The sequence below is a fragment of the Neoarius graeffei genome, chromosome 6 (genome assembly GCF_027579695.1).
Source record: "Neoarius graeffei isolate fNeoGra1 chromosome 6, fNeoGra1.pri, whole genome shotgun sequence".
In the NCBI taxonomy this organism is placed as follows: domain Eukaryota; kingdom Metazoa; phylum Chordata; class Actinopteri; order Siluriformes; family Ariidae; genus Neoarius; species Neoarius graeffei.
The window spans coordinates 44174714-44188669 of NC_083574.1; the positions used below are offsets into that span (position 1 = coordinate 44174714).

The following is a 13956-nucleotide window of genomic DNA, read 5'->3' on the forward strand; positions in this document are numbered from 1 at the left end:
TCTCCTATTTTATATTAAACTTTGGTCAAATATCTGTAACATTCTGCATTCTCTGTAATTTTTTTTTACCTTGCGCAATACCAGAAAAATTCAGCTGAAATCAAGCCATTTGAGGCGAATTGGTCCGCATACATGTCAACCTATACAGAATGTCCGTATTTTATACGGATTTGATTCAATAAACGTAGTATACGGGCGTACAAATAAAGTTATACGGATTCTTTAAAAAACCTTCAATATTTATTTAGAGCTATAATCAATTCCCACGATGATAAAAGAGCGCATAACATTTACAAACGTACTGTACACCACAGAAAGCACAGACAGCCAGTAAAGAGTCTTATGAAATCACGTGTTATCTTGTGGTAGCGAGACTTCGTTCCACTTTTGATCATGCGCACACCGCATTGCGAGAATCCCGCCAACCGTGAAGTAACATTTTGTTTGAAAAGCGTGTTTCCACCTGAGCGACTTTCAGTAGCGACTGAAAAGATTCTGAATGGGCACTCCGGCAAAGAAATTCAAAACACAATACAGCGGTAGGTTTCTCCCTGAATTGAAGGACCTTTTCAATGGCATAATCCAACCGGCAGCCTCCAAAAATGAAGAATACACACACTGCACACTGTGTGTGCGTGACATCAAAGTTGCAGCATCGGGAGTGTAAGATGTGAAAGAACATTTCAAATCGAAACTACATCAGCGGAATGCAAGCCAAAGGCAAAATCAGCCACTGATGACAGTATTTGCGCGCTCAAAAACTGATATGCCAACAACTGGAAAAGACAGAAAACACAAGGTAGTGGGCGTTTTAGTTCAAGTTAGGCAGTGCTCTGTTTACACCACAGTAATGCTGACTGTGAGAGAGTTTTCTCTCAAGTCAGGAAGATACACACAGAGAGCAGAAAGAACCTGAATGCAGACACACTGACCTGGCCTACTGCAGTGTAAGATCAACACAGCTAGACACTTGCTGTGACATGCAGCCTAGTGAGGTATTGGTGCAGAGTGCTAAAAAAGCTGTCATGGAGTACAATACAGAACATTAGAGTGACACTTTGTGTTTTTGTCAAACATTGGAGCTTTGTATTCATTCTGAAGGTTTATTGTTATTAATATTGAATAAAAAGTAACTGGGATATATCATTGTTAATTATCATTCAAATTTTAGGTAAATTATTTTAATTTGCATCTTATAAGGATTTTATAAGGGAAATAAGGATTTTGGAGGTTGGTTATACAGGTTTGATTGACCAAAGGTTGACATGTATGGGTCCGCCTCTGAAAAAACTTGCCATTTGAATTTCCCGGCAAACATTGATTTTTGTGACGTCATCTGCAGGACGCCTCCCTCTGAATCCTGCGTCAGCTCTGGTTTGTTTATGAGAAAACGACCTGGTGGTTTTCTGCAAATTTCTTCAATGTTATCGCGTAATTATTAAAATGGTTAACAGATGTATCGTAGGAGGGTGTAGCAACACCAGTCTTGATGGGATTAGTACTCATCATTTCCCAAAAGACCGGACAATGAGAGAGAAATGGGAGCGCTTGGTCTACACAGGCTGTGCACCGAAACCCTGCAAAGCTCGCGCAGCCTGCTGGCGCTTCCGCAGGTGACGTCACGAATCTGGCTCCAGACTCCCTTGGGATTTTTCCAGACGCGTTTTGTTAGTTTATTTTTTTCTGCTGTACACAGATGGCCTTGTGCAAAATTATCCTTCTGGATGAGTGTGTAAAGGGACATACTTTCATATAAAAAAAAAAACACGAAATTGGTCCAGAATATGCACTTTAAATTAGTAGTTTGAATTTTTTGTCAGATATTTTCAATTTTGTCATTGAAACAATTAATGAAGTCGTTGCTACTACATACTGCAGGTGTGTATGTGTCTATAGTGGTCTTTTTCCTGGTTAATTTGGCTACATTATTAAATAGGAATCTAGGATTATTTTTGTTATCTTCTATTAGGGAGGAGACATATGTTGATCTAGTAACACTAAGAGCATTTCTATACTTCAGGAAGCTCTCCTTCCAAGCTAATTTGAATGCTACCAATTTTATTTGATGCCATTTACGTTCCAATTTTCGAGTGGTCTGTTTTAAAGTGCGAGTGTCATCATTATACCAGGATGCTAATTTTTTCTCTCTTATCATTTTCCTTTTAAGTGGAGCTCCATTATCTAAAGTATAGCGGAATGTTGACTCTAAGCATTCAGTTGCCTGATCAAGTTCTGCGGGAGCTGACAGTGACCCAATCAAAGTTGATAACTCTGGGAGATCATTTATAAAACTCTATGCAGTAGTTCACGTGAATGTACAGTGGTGCTTGAAAGTTTGTGAACCCTTTAGAATTTTCTATATTTCTGCATAAATATGCCCTAAAACATTATCAGATTTTCACACAAGTCCTAAAAGTAGATAAAGAGAACCCAGTTAAACAAATGAGACAAAAATATTATACTTGGTCATTTATTTATTGAGGAAAATGATCCAATATTACATATCTGTGAGTGGCAAAAGTATGTGAACCTCTAGGATTAGCAGTTAATTTGAAGGTGAAATTAGAGTCAGGTGTTTTCCATCAATGGGATGACAATCAGGTGTGAGTGGGCACCCTGTTTTATTTAAAGAACAGGGATCTATCAAAGTCTGATCTTCACAACACATGTTTGTGGAAGTGTATCATGGCATGAACAAAGGAGATTTCTGAGGACCTCAGAAAAAGCATTGTTGATGCTCATCAGGCTGGAAAAGGTTACAAAACCATCTCTAAAGAGCTTGGACTCCACCAATCCACAGTCAGACAGATTGTGTACAAATGGAGGAGATTCAAGACCATTGTTACCCTCCCTAGGAGTGGTTGACCAACAAAGATCACTCCAAGAGCAAGGCGTGTAATAGTCGGCAAGGTCACAAAGGACCCCAGGGTAACTTCTAAGCAACTGAAGGCCTCTCTCACATTGGCTAATGTTAATATTTGTGAGTCCACCATCAGGAGAACACTGAACAACAATGGTGTGCATGGCAGGGTTGCAAGGAGAAAGCCAGTGGTCTCCAAAAAGAACATTGCTGCTCGTCTGCAGTTTGCTAAAGATCATGTGGACAAGCCAGAAGGCTATTGGAAAAATTTTGTAGACGGATGAGAACAAAATAGAACTTTTTGGTTTAAATGAGAAGCGTTATGTTTGGAGAAAGGAAAACACTGCATTCCAGCATAAGAACCTTATCCCATCTGTGAAACATGGTGGTGGTAGTGTCATGGTTTGGGCCTGTTTTGCTGCATCTGGGCCAGGACGGCTTGCCATCATTGATGGAACAATGAATTCTGAATTATACCAGCGAATTCTAAAGGAAAATGTCAGGACATCTGTCCATAACCTGAATCTCAAGAGAAGGTGGGTCATGCAGCAAGACAACGACCCTAAGCACACAAGTCGCTGTCCTAAAGAATGGTTAAAGAAGAATAAAGTTAATGTTTTGGAATGGCCAAGTCAAAGTCCTGACCTTCATCCGATGGAAATGTTGTGGAAGGACCTGAAGCGAGCAGTTCATGTGAGGAAACCCACCAACATCCCAGAGTTGAAGCTGTTCTGTACGGAGGAATGGGCTAAAATTCCTCCAAGCCGGTGTGCAGGACTGATCAACAGTTACCGCAAACGTTTAGTTGCAGTTATTGCTGCACAAGGGGGTCAGACCAGCTACTGAAAGCAAAGGTCCACATACTTTTGCCACTCACAGATATGTAATATTGGATCATTTTCCTCAATAAATAAATGACCAAGTATAATATTTTTGTCTCATTTGTTTAACTGGGTTCTCTTTATCTACTTTTAGGACTTGTGTGAAAATCTGATGATGTTTTAGGTCATATTTATGCAGAAATATAGAAAATTCTAAAGGGTTCACAAACTTTCAAGCACCACTGTATGTTTAATACAATAGTGTGGTGAGGTGCATATATTATTCATCTCATCTCATTATCTCTAGCCGCTTTATCCTGTTCTACAGGGTCGCAGGCAAGCTGGAGCCTATCCCAGCTGACTACGGGCGAAAGGCGGGGTACACCCTGGACAAGTCGCCAGGTCATCACAGGGCTGACACATAGACACAGACAACCATTCACACTCACATTCACACCTACGGTCAATTTAGAGTCACCAGTTAACCTAACCTGCATGTCTTTGGACTGTGGGGGAAACCGGAGCACCCGAAGGAAACCCACGCGGACACGGGGAGAACATGCAAACTCCGCACAGAAAGGCCCCCGTTGGCCACGGGGCTTGAACCCGGACCTTCGTGCTGTGAGGCGACAGCGCTAACCACTACACCACCATGCCGCCCGCATATATTATTACTCAGACATGTTTTGAATGAGATGAAATAATGATCTGAGAACTTCACACTGTGGAAGTGTGACTATATTTTCTATGTTTAACCTGAATGTTAGTGTTAGATCGAGGGTGTGACCACCGTTATGGGTCAGTCCTATGACATTCTGATTAATTCGTACTGAATCTAAAATGGACACAAACGCTGTTTTCAAAGGGTCTTCCGGATTATCGAAGTGAATATTATAAAACCTCAGACAACTAAAGCTTTGTTTAAGGAAATAACCAGGTCTGAGATAAAATCTGCAAATTTAGAAGGAAACTCAGAATATGGCCCCGGGGGCCTGTAAATAATAAGTAATGGAATTAACTGGGTAGACTTATTTTTCGAGGCTACATACATTATATTAGTATGAAGAACTTCAAATGCATTAAATTTATAACCAGGTTTTTGTGTTACACCTAGATAATCTTTATAAATAACCATGATGCCTCCTCTGCCAGTTAGACGAGGCTGGTGTATATAACTGCATCCAGGAGAACTAGCTTCATTTAATGCTAGATATTCATTTGGTTTAATCCATGTTTCTGTTAAACACAGTACATTAAACTCCTGGTCAGTAATAAGTTCATTAACAATTAGTGCTTTAGATGTAAGATATCTAATATTTAATAGCCACACCTTTAGATCAAAAGTGCTGGCAGTGGCTATACAGTCAGTATGATCTAATTTTATATTGATTAGGTTACTGGAGGGCGGCACGGTGGTGTAGTGGTTAGCGCTGTCGCCTCACAGCAAGAAGGTCCTGGGTTCGAGCCCCGGGGCCGGCGAGGGCCTTTCTGTGCGGAGTTTGCATGTTCTCCCCGTGTCCGCGTGGGTTTCCTCTGGGTGCTCCGGTTTCCCCCACAGTCCAAAGACATGCAGGTTAGGTTAACTGGTGACTCTAAATTGACCGTAGGTGTGAATGTGAGTGTGAATGGTTGTCTGTGTCTATGTGTCAGCCCTGTGATGACCTGGCGACTTGTCCAGGGTGTACCCCGCCTTTCGCCCATAGTCAGCTGGGATAGGCTCCAGCTTGCCTGCGACCCTGTAGAAGGATAAAGCGGCTAGAGATGATGAGATGAGGTTACTGGAACACAAACTCTGAGTATTTCTACTTTTTGTTGAGCTCGGGGAACAGACACAGTCTCGATATGGTGGAACCTGAATGACGACTCTATGCAGCTAGCAGACAGTTGGTTTAGCCTGTTCGTCTGCTCCCTGGCCTTGGCTCTGGATTGTCAGAAGTTAACTAGACCTGTTCTGAGACTATGACCTATGCTGCACGAAATGAGAGCAGCACCTTCCTGAGTGGGATGGATACCATCCCGCCCTAACAGGCCAGCAGTGCCCTCAAAATTAGTCCAATTATCTATAAAGCCCACACTGTTTTCAGAGCACCACCTGGACAACCAGCAGTTCAGCAACCATAACCTGCTGTAAGCTATATCGCCACACCATACTACAGCATCGTACATTGCCTTTGCTAATTTAAACACCTCTACAAAGTTACTCTTAGTAACCTCAGACTGATGAAGGCGTACATCATTAGCTCCTACATGGATAACTATCTTTGAGAACCTGTGCATGCCTAGGACCCTAAGATTACCTGCTATGTCCGGCGCCCTGGCTCCCAGTATACACCTGACTAAAGCTGCTGGTGCCCCTAAAGGCCTAGCTAATTTCGCGTGCCACATGATGGAGTCCCCTATAACCAGAGCTCTTTCAGGTTTCTCAGCAGAGGAAGAAGACGTATATCATTAGCTCCTACATGGATAACTATCTTTGAGAACCTGTGCATGCCTAGGACCCTAAGATTACCTGCTATGTCCAGTGCCCTGGCTCCCAGTATACACCTGACTAAAGCTGCTGGTGCCCCTAAAGGCCTAGCTAATTTCGCGTGCCACATGATGGAGTCCCCTATAACCAGAGCTCTTTCAGGTTTCTCAGTGGGTGCATCACTGAAGAGGGCAAACCTGTTCGACACGTGAAGCGGAGAAAAGTGGTGCTCCCATGGGCAAGCCGCAGTGGTAGCTTTGGCTCTACGCTTATGACGCCAAGTTGTCACCCATTCGCCCCGCTGTGAGAGCTCTAATGCCGGAGTTGGGGGATTACTAACTCCACCTAGGGCATCCAGACTTTCCCCTACAGAAACTACACTGTTCTTATTCTCACTAGCCCTCTCTAAAGCCTGGATATGCACCTCCAAAGCTGCAGTCTTCTCCATCAGAGAGCTAACTAATTTGCACTTATCACAAATAAAGCTGTCACTAGCGACGGAGGAAGAATGACTAAACATTCTGCACTCAGCACACTGAACAAGCTGAAGGTGTGCCATGATGAAAGGATTCATGTACCTTAATCAAGAATCTATTGATATTAAAGCAGATCCAGTGTGGATGGCCTCCGCTTGTGGTCTTTATGCAGGAGGAGAAAAAAAGAAAGCTTTCAGTCTTGGCGTTCTTCCGAAAAAATCACATCTTATGCATTCAATAATCACATCTTACACATGCAATAATCACATCTTATGCATACATTCAGTAATATACCCTCAATAATCACAATTTATGCATTCAGTAATCACATATATGCTCAATAATCACATCTTATATATTCTATAATATCTTGTAGGCTCAATAATAACTTGTGCATTCAGTAATCACATCTTGTGCATTCAATGATGTAGGCTCAGTAATCACATCTTATACACTCAGTAACTGCATGTTGTATACTCAATAAATACTTTTTATTCACTCAGTAATCTGATTTTTATACATTCGGTAATCATAAATTATACACTCAGTAATCACATCGTATACAAACAACTTGACACCGCCATCCTTGTCGTAGTACCACGTTTAACACAGTATCACCAAACATTGAAGAATTGATGCAGTGTACTTGACCTGTTAAACACTTTTAATGTTTGGTTCAATTGCCCCATATTTTGGCAGCTGTCAATGATACATTTACTCAGAGCTGAAATGTCCATATCACTCAGGCATGGTGAATAGCAGAAAATATAAATGATGTGGACCACCAACACCCAACCAAACAGGATACAGCAGCATCTCTGCTTACATGTCAATCATACTGACTTTTTGCACTCTGGCTAGACAGGTTTCACTGGTGTGGCTTCGGAGGGAATACATCTAGCTTCAGTTCAGTTCTTCTAGAAGCACTAAAAATAGATTTAACAACATAATGTGCTAAATCTGATAAAAAGGAAACATGACCATATCTTGCTGCTTTTTTTTCATGGTAGTTTATTGAGATACCGGTTGAGAATTTGTCATATATATACTTTCGATTAAAATCAAATAAAATTATGCACAGAAAATATTTGCTTATAAGATGCAGAATGAAACAGTGAATGAAATATAATAAAACACACACACTCCTACTTTAAGATAATGGCTGCTAGAAGACTGTAGATTTTGTTTGATGTGTGAATGCAGGACGGTTTGAAATGGAAACTTCAAAGAAGCTGCATGTTCATAGTGCATCTCGATTTTTCCCTGATTGGTATAATGCTTCCCTACCGCACACATTACTTTATCTAAGGGCAGGAAAATAGCATGAATACAAAACACTAATGTGAGGGAACACCAGTTTAGTCCCTTGTGACTTAGACAAGGTGTATTTACAAAGTCTCATATCAGCGCCTTGTTTTATTCCATATTTTATAAAACTTACACTACCGTTCAAAAGTTTGGGGTCACTTTGAAATTTCCTTATTTCTGAAAGAAAAGCACTGTTCTTTTCAATGAAGATCACTTTAAACTAATCAGAAATACACTGTATACATTGCTAATGTGGTAAATGACTATTCTAGCTGCAAATGTGTGGTTTTTGGTGCAATATCTCCATAGGTGTATAGAGGCCCATTTCCAGCAACTCTCACTCCAGTGTTCTAATGGTACAATGTGTTTGCTCATTGCCTCAGAAGGCTAATGGATGATTAGAAAACCCTTGTACAATCATGTTAGCACAGCTGAAAACAGTTTAGCTCTTTGGAGAAGCTATAAAACTGACCTTCCTTTGAGCAGATTGAGTTTCTGGAGCATCACATTTGTGGGGTCGATTAAACGCTCAAAATGGCCAGAAAAATGTCTTGACTCTATTTTCTATTCATTTTACAACTTATGGTGGGAAATAAAAGTGTGACTTTTCATGGAAAACACAAAATTGTCTGGGTGACCCCAAACTTTTGAATGGTAGTGTATATTCAAAGGACAGTGTTCAGCAGCATTTGTGTGTTTGAGCTGTGTGCCATCCATGATTGATTTGTGTGTGTATGAACTGTGTGTTTACTGTATTGGAACTACGTGCTGACTGTGTTTGAGCCGAGTATGTTGAACTACACGTGTTTGATCCATGTGCTGACTGGGTTTGAGCTGTATGTGTGTGGGGCTGTTTGAGGTGTGTGTTGACTACCTGTATCTCACTCCTCATCTTCTGCATCTCTTATTTCTTTCACAGCTCCTGGGTATGGCTTTTTCCATGACGTTGTTTCATCAGATCCACAGAACAGGGAAGAAGTACAATGCCTAGCCAGGCTCCAGTACAGACAGAGGCTTATGGGACTGATTCTGGAAGAAAAGCTCCTTAACATCCCCCACATCTCCTAACCTTATCTCTTGTTCTCCCCCAAACTACTCTGTACAGACATCAGCCATGCGCTCCTTTTCTTCTTCTTTTCTCTTCTCTCTCATGACACCACTCATCTGCCAAAGAGAAAGAGAGACAGAAAGGAAGGAGTTCAAACTCTTTGGCCAATAAAGCCCATACTGGCTGTTTCTCTTTCACTACACTTTTTTTTTTTTTTGTATGCTTGGACTAACAATCGCAGGAAGGAGAATATCATGACAACAATAAACTGCATTGCTCTACTAATGTATAATTCCTATCTTACAAGGAAAGAAGTTATAGATGACTAACCATGCCATCCTTTGGGTGGTGTGCTTTTTAGCTGTTATTCACATGTTCAAATTCCCTCGACAGTGAAAATGCAAAAAGGTTTAATCCTGGCCTCTACAGTTTTCTGCTAGGTGGAAACCGGTATCATTTTAATGGACGATTATTTGTGTTTTTTGTGGGGTTTTTTTTCTTTCTCTCTTTTTGTACCCCAGTCCTGTAATTCTCATCTTTATGCATCAGAGGAGTGAAGTGTTTCCTGAGTTAGCTGAGTAGGACTCTGGGTTGCTGTGGATGGTCAGAGAGGGGCTTTGTGAGTTCTAATTACTCATAAACACAGATTTATACTGAATGATTAGAAAAGAATGTACCGTAAGTTGAAAAATTCAAGTGTGGATCGAGCGTTAGATCAGGACGTCAGAATACTGCAGATGTCCGTCTGTCATTCCCCCCCGTGTTGAAATACCCTGATACACAGTCATAATGGCCTGTCTAAGTTCAGATAAACAGCAATGTGTGTAGTAATAATATTTTCACGTTTTAGAGACAGTGCATTATAGGTTTTTTTCCTAGTTGTAATAATAGTCAAAAGTCGCAAATAGGTGAAGGTTGATCCATCTTTCGCATGCCGACTCCACATTCAGAGCTATGAAAAGTGTGCAAAGAGGCATGTTACTGAAGCTAAGAAAGCAGTCTCCCTACACCATTGACTATTAAAGGACAAGGGTCATACATTCTTCTTGTTTCTGTATACCTGAACCCTTCGTCAAAACTTTTCCCCTTCTTTCTCATCTTTTTTTTCCAAGCATTTTCAAGGCTAGGATGTGCCACAGAGGTTATAATAGTTTTGATTTCAACTGACATTCCTGTTAGATGAGCTGGTTTTGTATTCATACCTTTAATTCAGATACAGATCTAGCAACTATATCTGTTCTGTCATCTCTACCTGCTTTTCCTTAGAGAAGAGTGAAAGATCCAAGACAGCGCTTTTAACTTAAGGTTTTGTAGGGTTTAATTGCTGTCCAAAAGAGCATCCATTATTTTGTCCAGACTGCAATTGCTGTCTGACATTCTGGCAAGAAAAGGGTCCTCTCTTATCCAGCCCAGAACTCAGATAGCATGCCCTTTCCTAAAGTGTTCAAACTTGGAAATAGTACAGGTTGTGCTGAGGGAAAAAAAAAGGGGGGGGACAACCAAAACACCACTCATCTAATCGGGCATCAGTTGAGACATAGTACTGCTGTTTACTTTAGTTGGGAAAATTGGTTTTATACAATCAGGGACCAGAGGTGGTCAGCAGTTCAAATTTTCATCCTCGATATGCAGAAAAATGGACAAAATTTGTATTCTGCTTGGGATGGGTATAGAACCGCTGTCACTATGCATTGCTGCTATGTGAGATGTTGTTTGAGGTTCTTAAGCGGTTAAGGATGTGAGGAGAAAGATTAACTCTAACACAATAACTCCTGCTTGCTAACACCTGGTGGATATCAGGGCTGATCGGGATTAGCATGGAGCTGAAATCGCTGCAAAGTAAAAGCTGCACTAACAGACGCAAAGAGGAGCTGTGTCACAAGGTTCCTTTGGCCTCAAGTCATAGTTTTATGAAAAACATTACTTGGAATTTGTGTTTTTATGCTTCATAATAAAAACTGAACTGTTAACGTGCTCAATCTTTTACATGGTGGATAGCTGTTGTCCCCTGATGTTGATTGTGAAGGAGTTAGGATATATATCAGCTCTTACTGTAATTTTACCTCCACAGTAGTGGACCTGTTGTTGTCATAAACACAAAATAGACTGCAGTCAGATTATTAACGTCACTTGTAATGAGGTATGACATCATGCAAAAATGAATTAAACTTTGTGGCCACAAGAGGTTTAAATTTTCTAAATCTACATCTTGAATTTTTAATAATTAAATTTATCCTTTACTGCCATCCCACACTCAGTGTTTTTCCTACATATCATCTCAGTTATAACTATGGAATATGATGCATGTGTTTAATGACATGATGTTGCTTATCTTTATCTTTGGTTTGCTACAAAGTATCAGAAAAGCTTTCTGTAATATCTAACTGCACAAGGGGAAACAAAATCTGTTACTTTAAAGCAAGGGTTATCTCTTTTTTTTTTGCATTCTTGCATTTTTTTGTATATTGGTTGTCATTTTTCTGTTTTTATTCCATATGTGATTTTCATTATTGTATTCTGTCCTATATTAGTTTTCTTTAAATCTGAGTTCAGCACTATGTGAAGAACAATTGGCATAATTTTTTTTTTTTTCGGAAAGGCATCAGTTCAATTTCCTTAATGTCAAGTCCACAGAATGAATTTCTGTTTGGTTTTCGCATTGGGACATATTTATGATGGACTAATACTTGCTGCACATTCAAAAAGTGTTGGCAAGTGACCATATTTTATAGTTTGGCATATATGAGTGTACAATATGATTTGAAGCCAATAAACCCATTGTAATCTTTTCTAAAAGATGTCTCTTTACTGTTCTTGAGCTGTTCTTCACACTGTGCTAAGCTCAGTATGTAGTTAGTTCATCATCTCTGCTCATTCTGATTATTACTGGCCGAACACAAAGACAGACTACACAAAAAGTTTGGCTTTTCTGATTGTACATTTTGGTAAATCATTTTCTCAAATGCCAATGAAACTAATTTTATATAATTTTCTCTGTTTTATTTCTATTAGCTTTTTTTTAACTTGTCATTTTGAGAGCATTAGGTAACTCTGTTTTGTCCATGTTGCTGTTTGTCTACATATGTGCGAAGAAGCATTATATCAGCAGTTCTAAATAATCGTTATATCCACATGTTCCACTCTTTCTTTGAAGCACTGCCAGTAAATAACTAATTTGGTTAGAAATAAGGGATTTGGACAACTCATTTCTGCCATATCTATATTTTTGTATTAATGTCCTGACCCAGCGCTAGGCTATGTATCAGAGTTGAAGTTTAAGCTTCTGAGTGAGGTGTTTAATGTCATGGTGTCTTGGCACTTCTAATTTCATGCCAACCCAGTTTTGTCCTGTGGAGTTTTTGCTACATGTAAAGCACTATATAAATATCTATGTTAGGTGGTGCACTAAATGTCATTCTTTAAATCCTAGTATTTTTTAAATAAAGGAGAGTGTGTCGCAAAATTCTGTCATGACATGGTCATTTAATTTTAATGACTAATCCTTAAAGCTAGACAACCTTTCGATTTCATAAAATCGGTGAAATTTAGTTCCCTCTGAAATTTGGTCATTGTGATATATGTTTATTTCTGTAATATCGAAAAAATATATATATATAAATAAATAAACAGGCCATTCTGTGGCTGGGAAGATATTTAATTTGAGGGGATTCCCGGCCAAATAATGTGCGTGAAATTGCTCGCCTCGCACAGTCACGCAAACAGAGGAAGTCCGTGTGCGCAGGTTTACCACCTTCTTCTTCTTTTGGGTTTTACAGCAGCTGGCATCCATAGTGTTGCATTCATGCCATCTACAGGTTTACCTTGACCGTACACTGACAGTTACATCATTCTGTCGCTAAACAAACAGATGATCACACCGAGGTGCTCGCTGACTGCCGATATTTATTAGTTTGGTCCTGCGTTTCCTTTCCTTCGCAACATATAATTTCTTCTCGCTTTCCGTTACCGTAGTCGGTCTTTCACATTTCATTCGCACACTCACATCCTCCATTTCCCTCTCCTGTTTCAAATTTGTATCCCACAATGCTTTGCACAAATGGGGAAAGCCCACCATGTGATGCATGACGTGGTGGGCTTTCCCCATTTGTGCAAAGCATTGTGGGATACAAATTTGAAACAGGAGACAAGTCGCCAGGTCATCGCAGGGCTGACACATAGAGACAAACAACCATTCATACACATTCACACCTACGGTCAATTTAGAGCCACCAATTAGCCTAACCTGCATGTCTTTGGACTGTGGGGGAAACCGGAGCACCCGGAGGAAACCCACGCAGACACGGGGAGAACATGCAAACTCCACACAGAAAGGCCCTTGTCAGCCGCTGGGCTTGAACCAAGGACCTTCATGCTGTGAGGCGACAGTGCTAACCACTACACCACCATGCCGCCCCTAAATTCATTAATTGTTCTATTTTTATTTAGTTTTAATGAAACTAATAAAATTGGAAGTATGTGATTTGAATTCAGTAGCTTTCGGTCCACTAAACAAAAATAATTGGGTGTCAGGGAAAATTCTTTTTATGACCTAAACTTGAAAAATCTGAAAGGTAGTCTACCTTTAAATGTGATTCTATCTTAACCAAATGTGAGCATGCCAAAACCTTTCAACAAAGCTATTAAGTGATGCGTTGTGTCATATTTCCAATTTGTCAGTTAGCCATCTTCCCCTTCCTTCTTTTCACCTCATACGTATCAGGTCACATGTACACCATATGGAGCAATCTGAATGGCAGCTTGTAATTGTGGTTAGAGTGATAGGTTTCCTGTGTTCCAAAGCTGAGAACAGCCTCATCTCATTGTATCTACCTTATTTTACAAGTGTTTTTGTAGAACATTACAGAACCCCATGTTGCCTACTTTGAGATTAGCTTCAAGTCAGCTTTCCATCATTACCTTTGCTTGTCTTATTATCTATCATTCACCAGGTGTGGGTAAGCTGCTCTGCCAGACAT

The 13956-nt window shown here is 40.2% G+C and overlaps 1 protein-coding gene across 5 annotated transcripts in view; it reads left to right on the plus strand.

Moving 5' to 3' along the window:
• Nucleotides 1-12443, plus strand: part of tspan9a (tetraspanin 9a) — a 536473-nt gene extending 524030 nt beyond the window's left edge. For all 5 annotated transcript variants that reach the window (XM_060923692.1, XM_060923691.1, XM_060923693.1 and 2 more), the window contains one exon: nucleotides 8852-12443. In XM_060923692.1, the coding sequence (XP_060779675.1) occupies nucleotides 8852-8923 (72 nt within the window). In that variant the 3' untranslated portion in view covers nucleotides 8924-12443. The remainder of the gene's footprint in view (nucleotides 1-8851) is intronic.
• Nucleotides 12444-13956: the final 1513 nt, after the last annotated feature.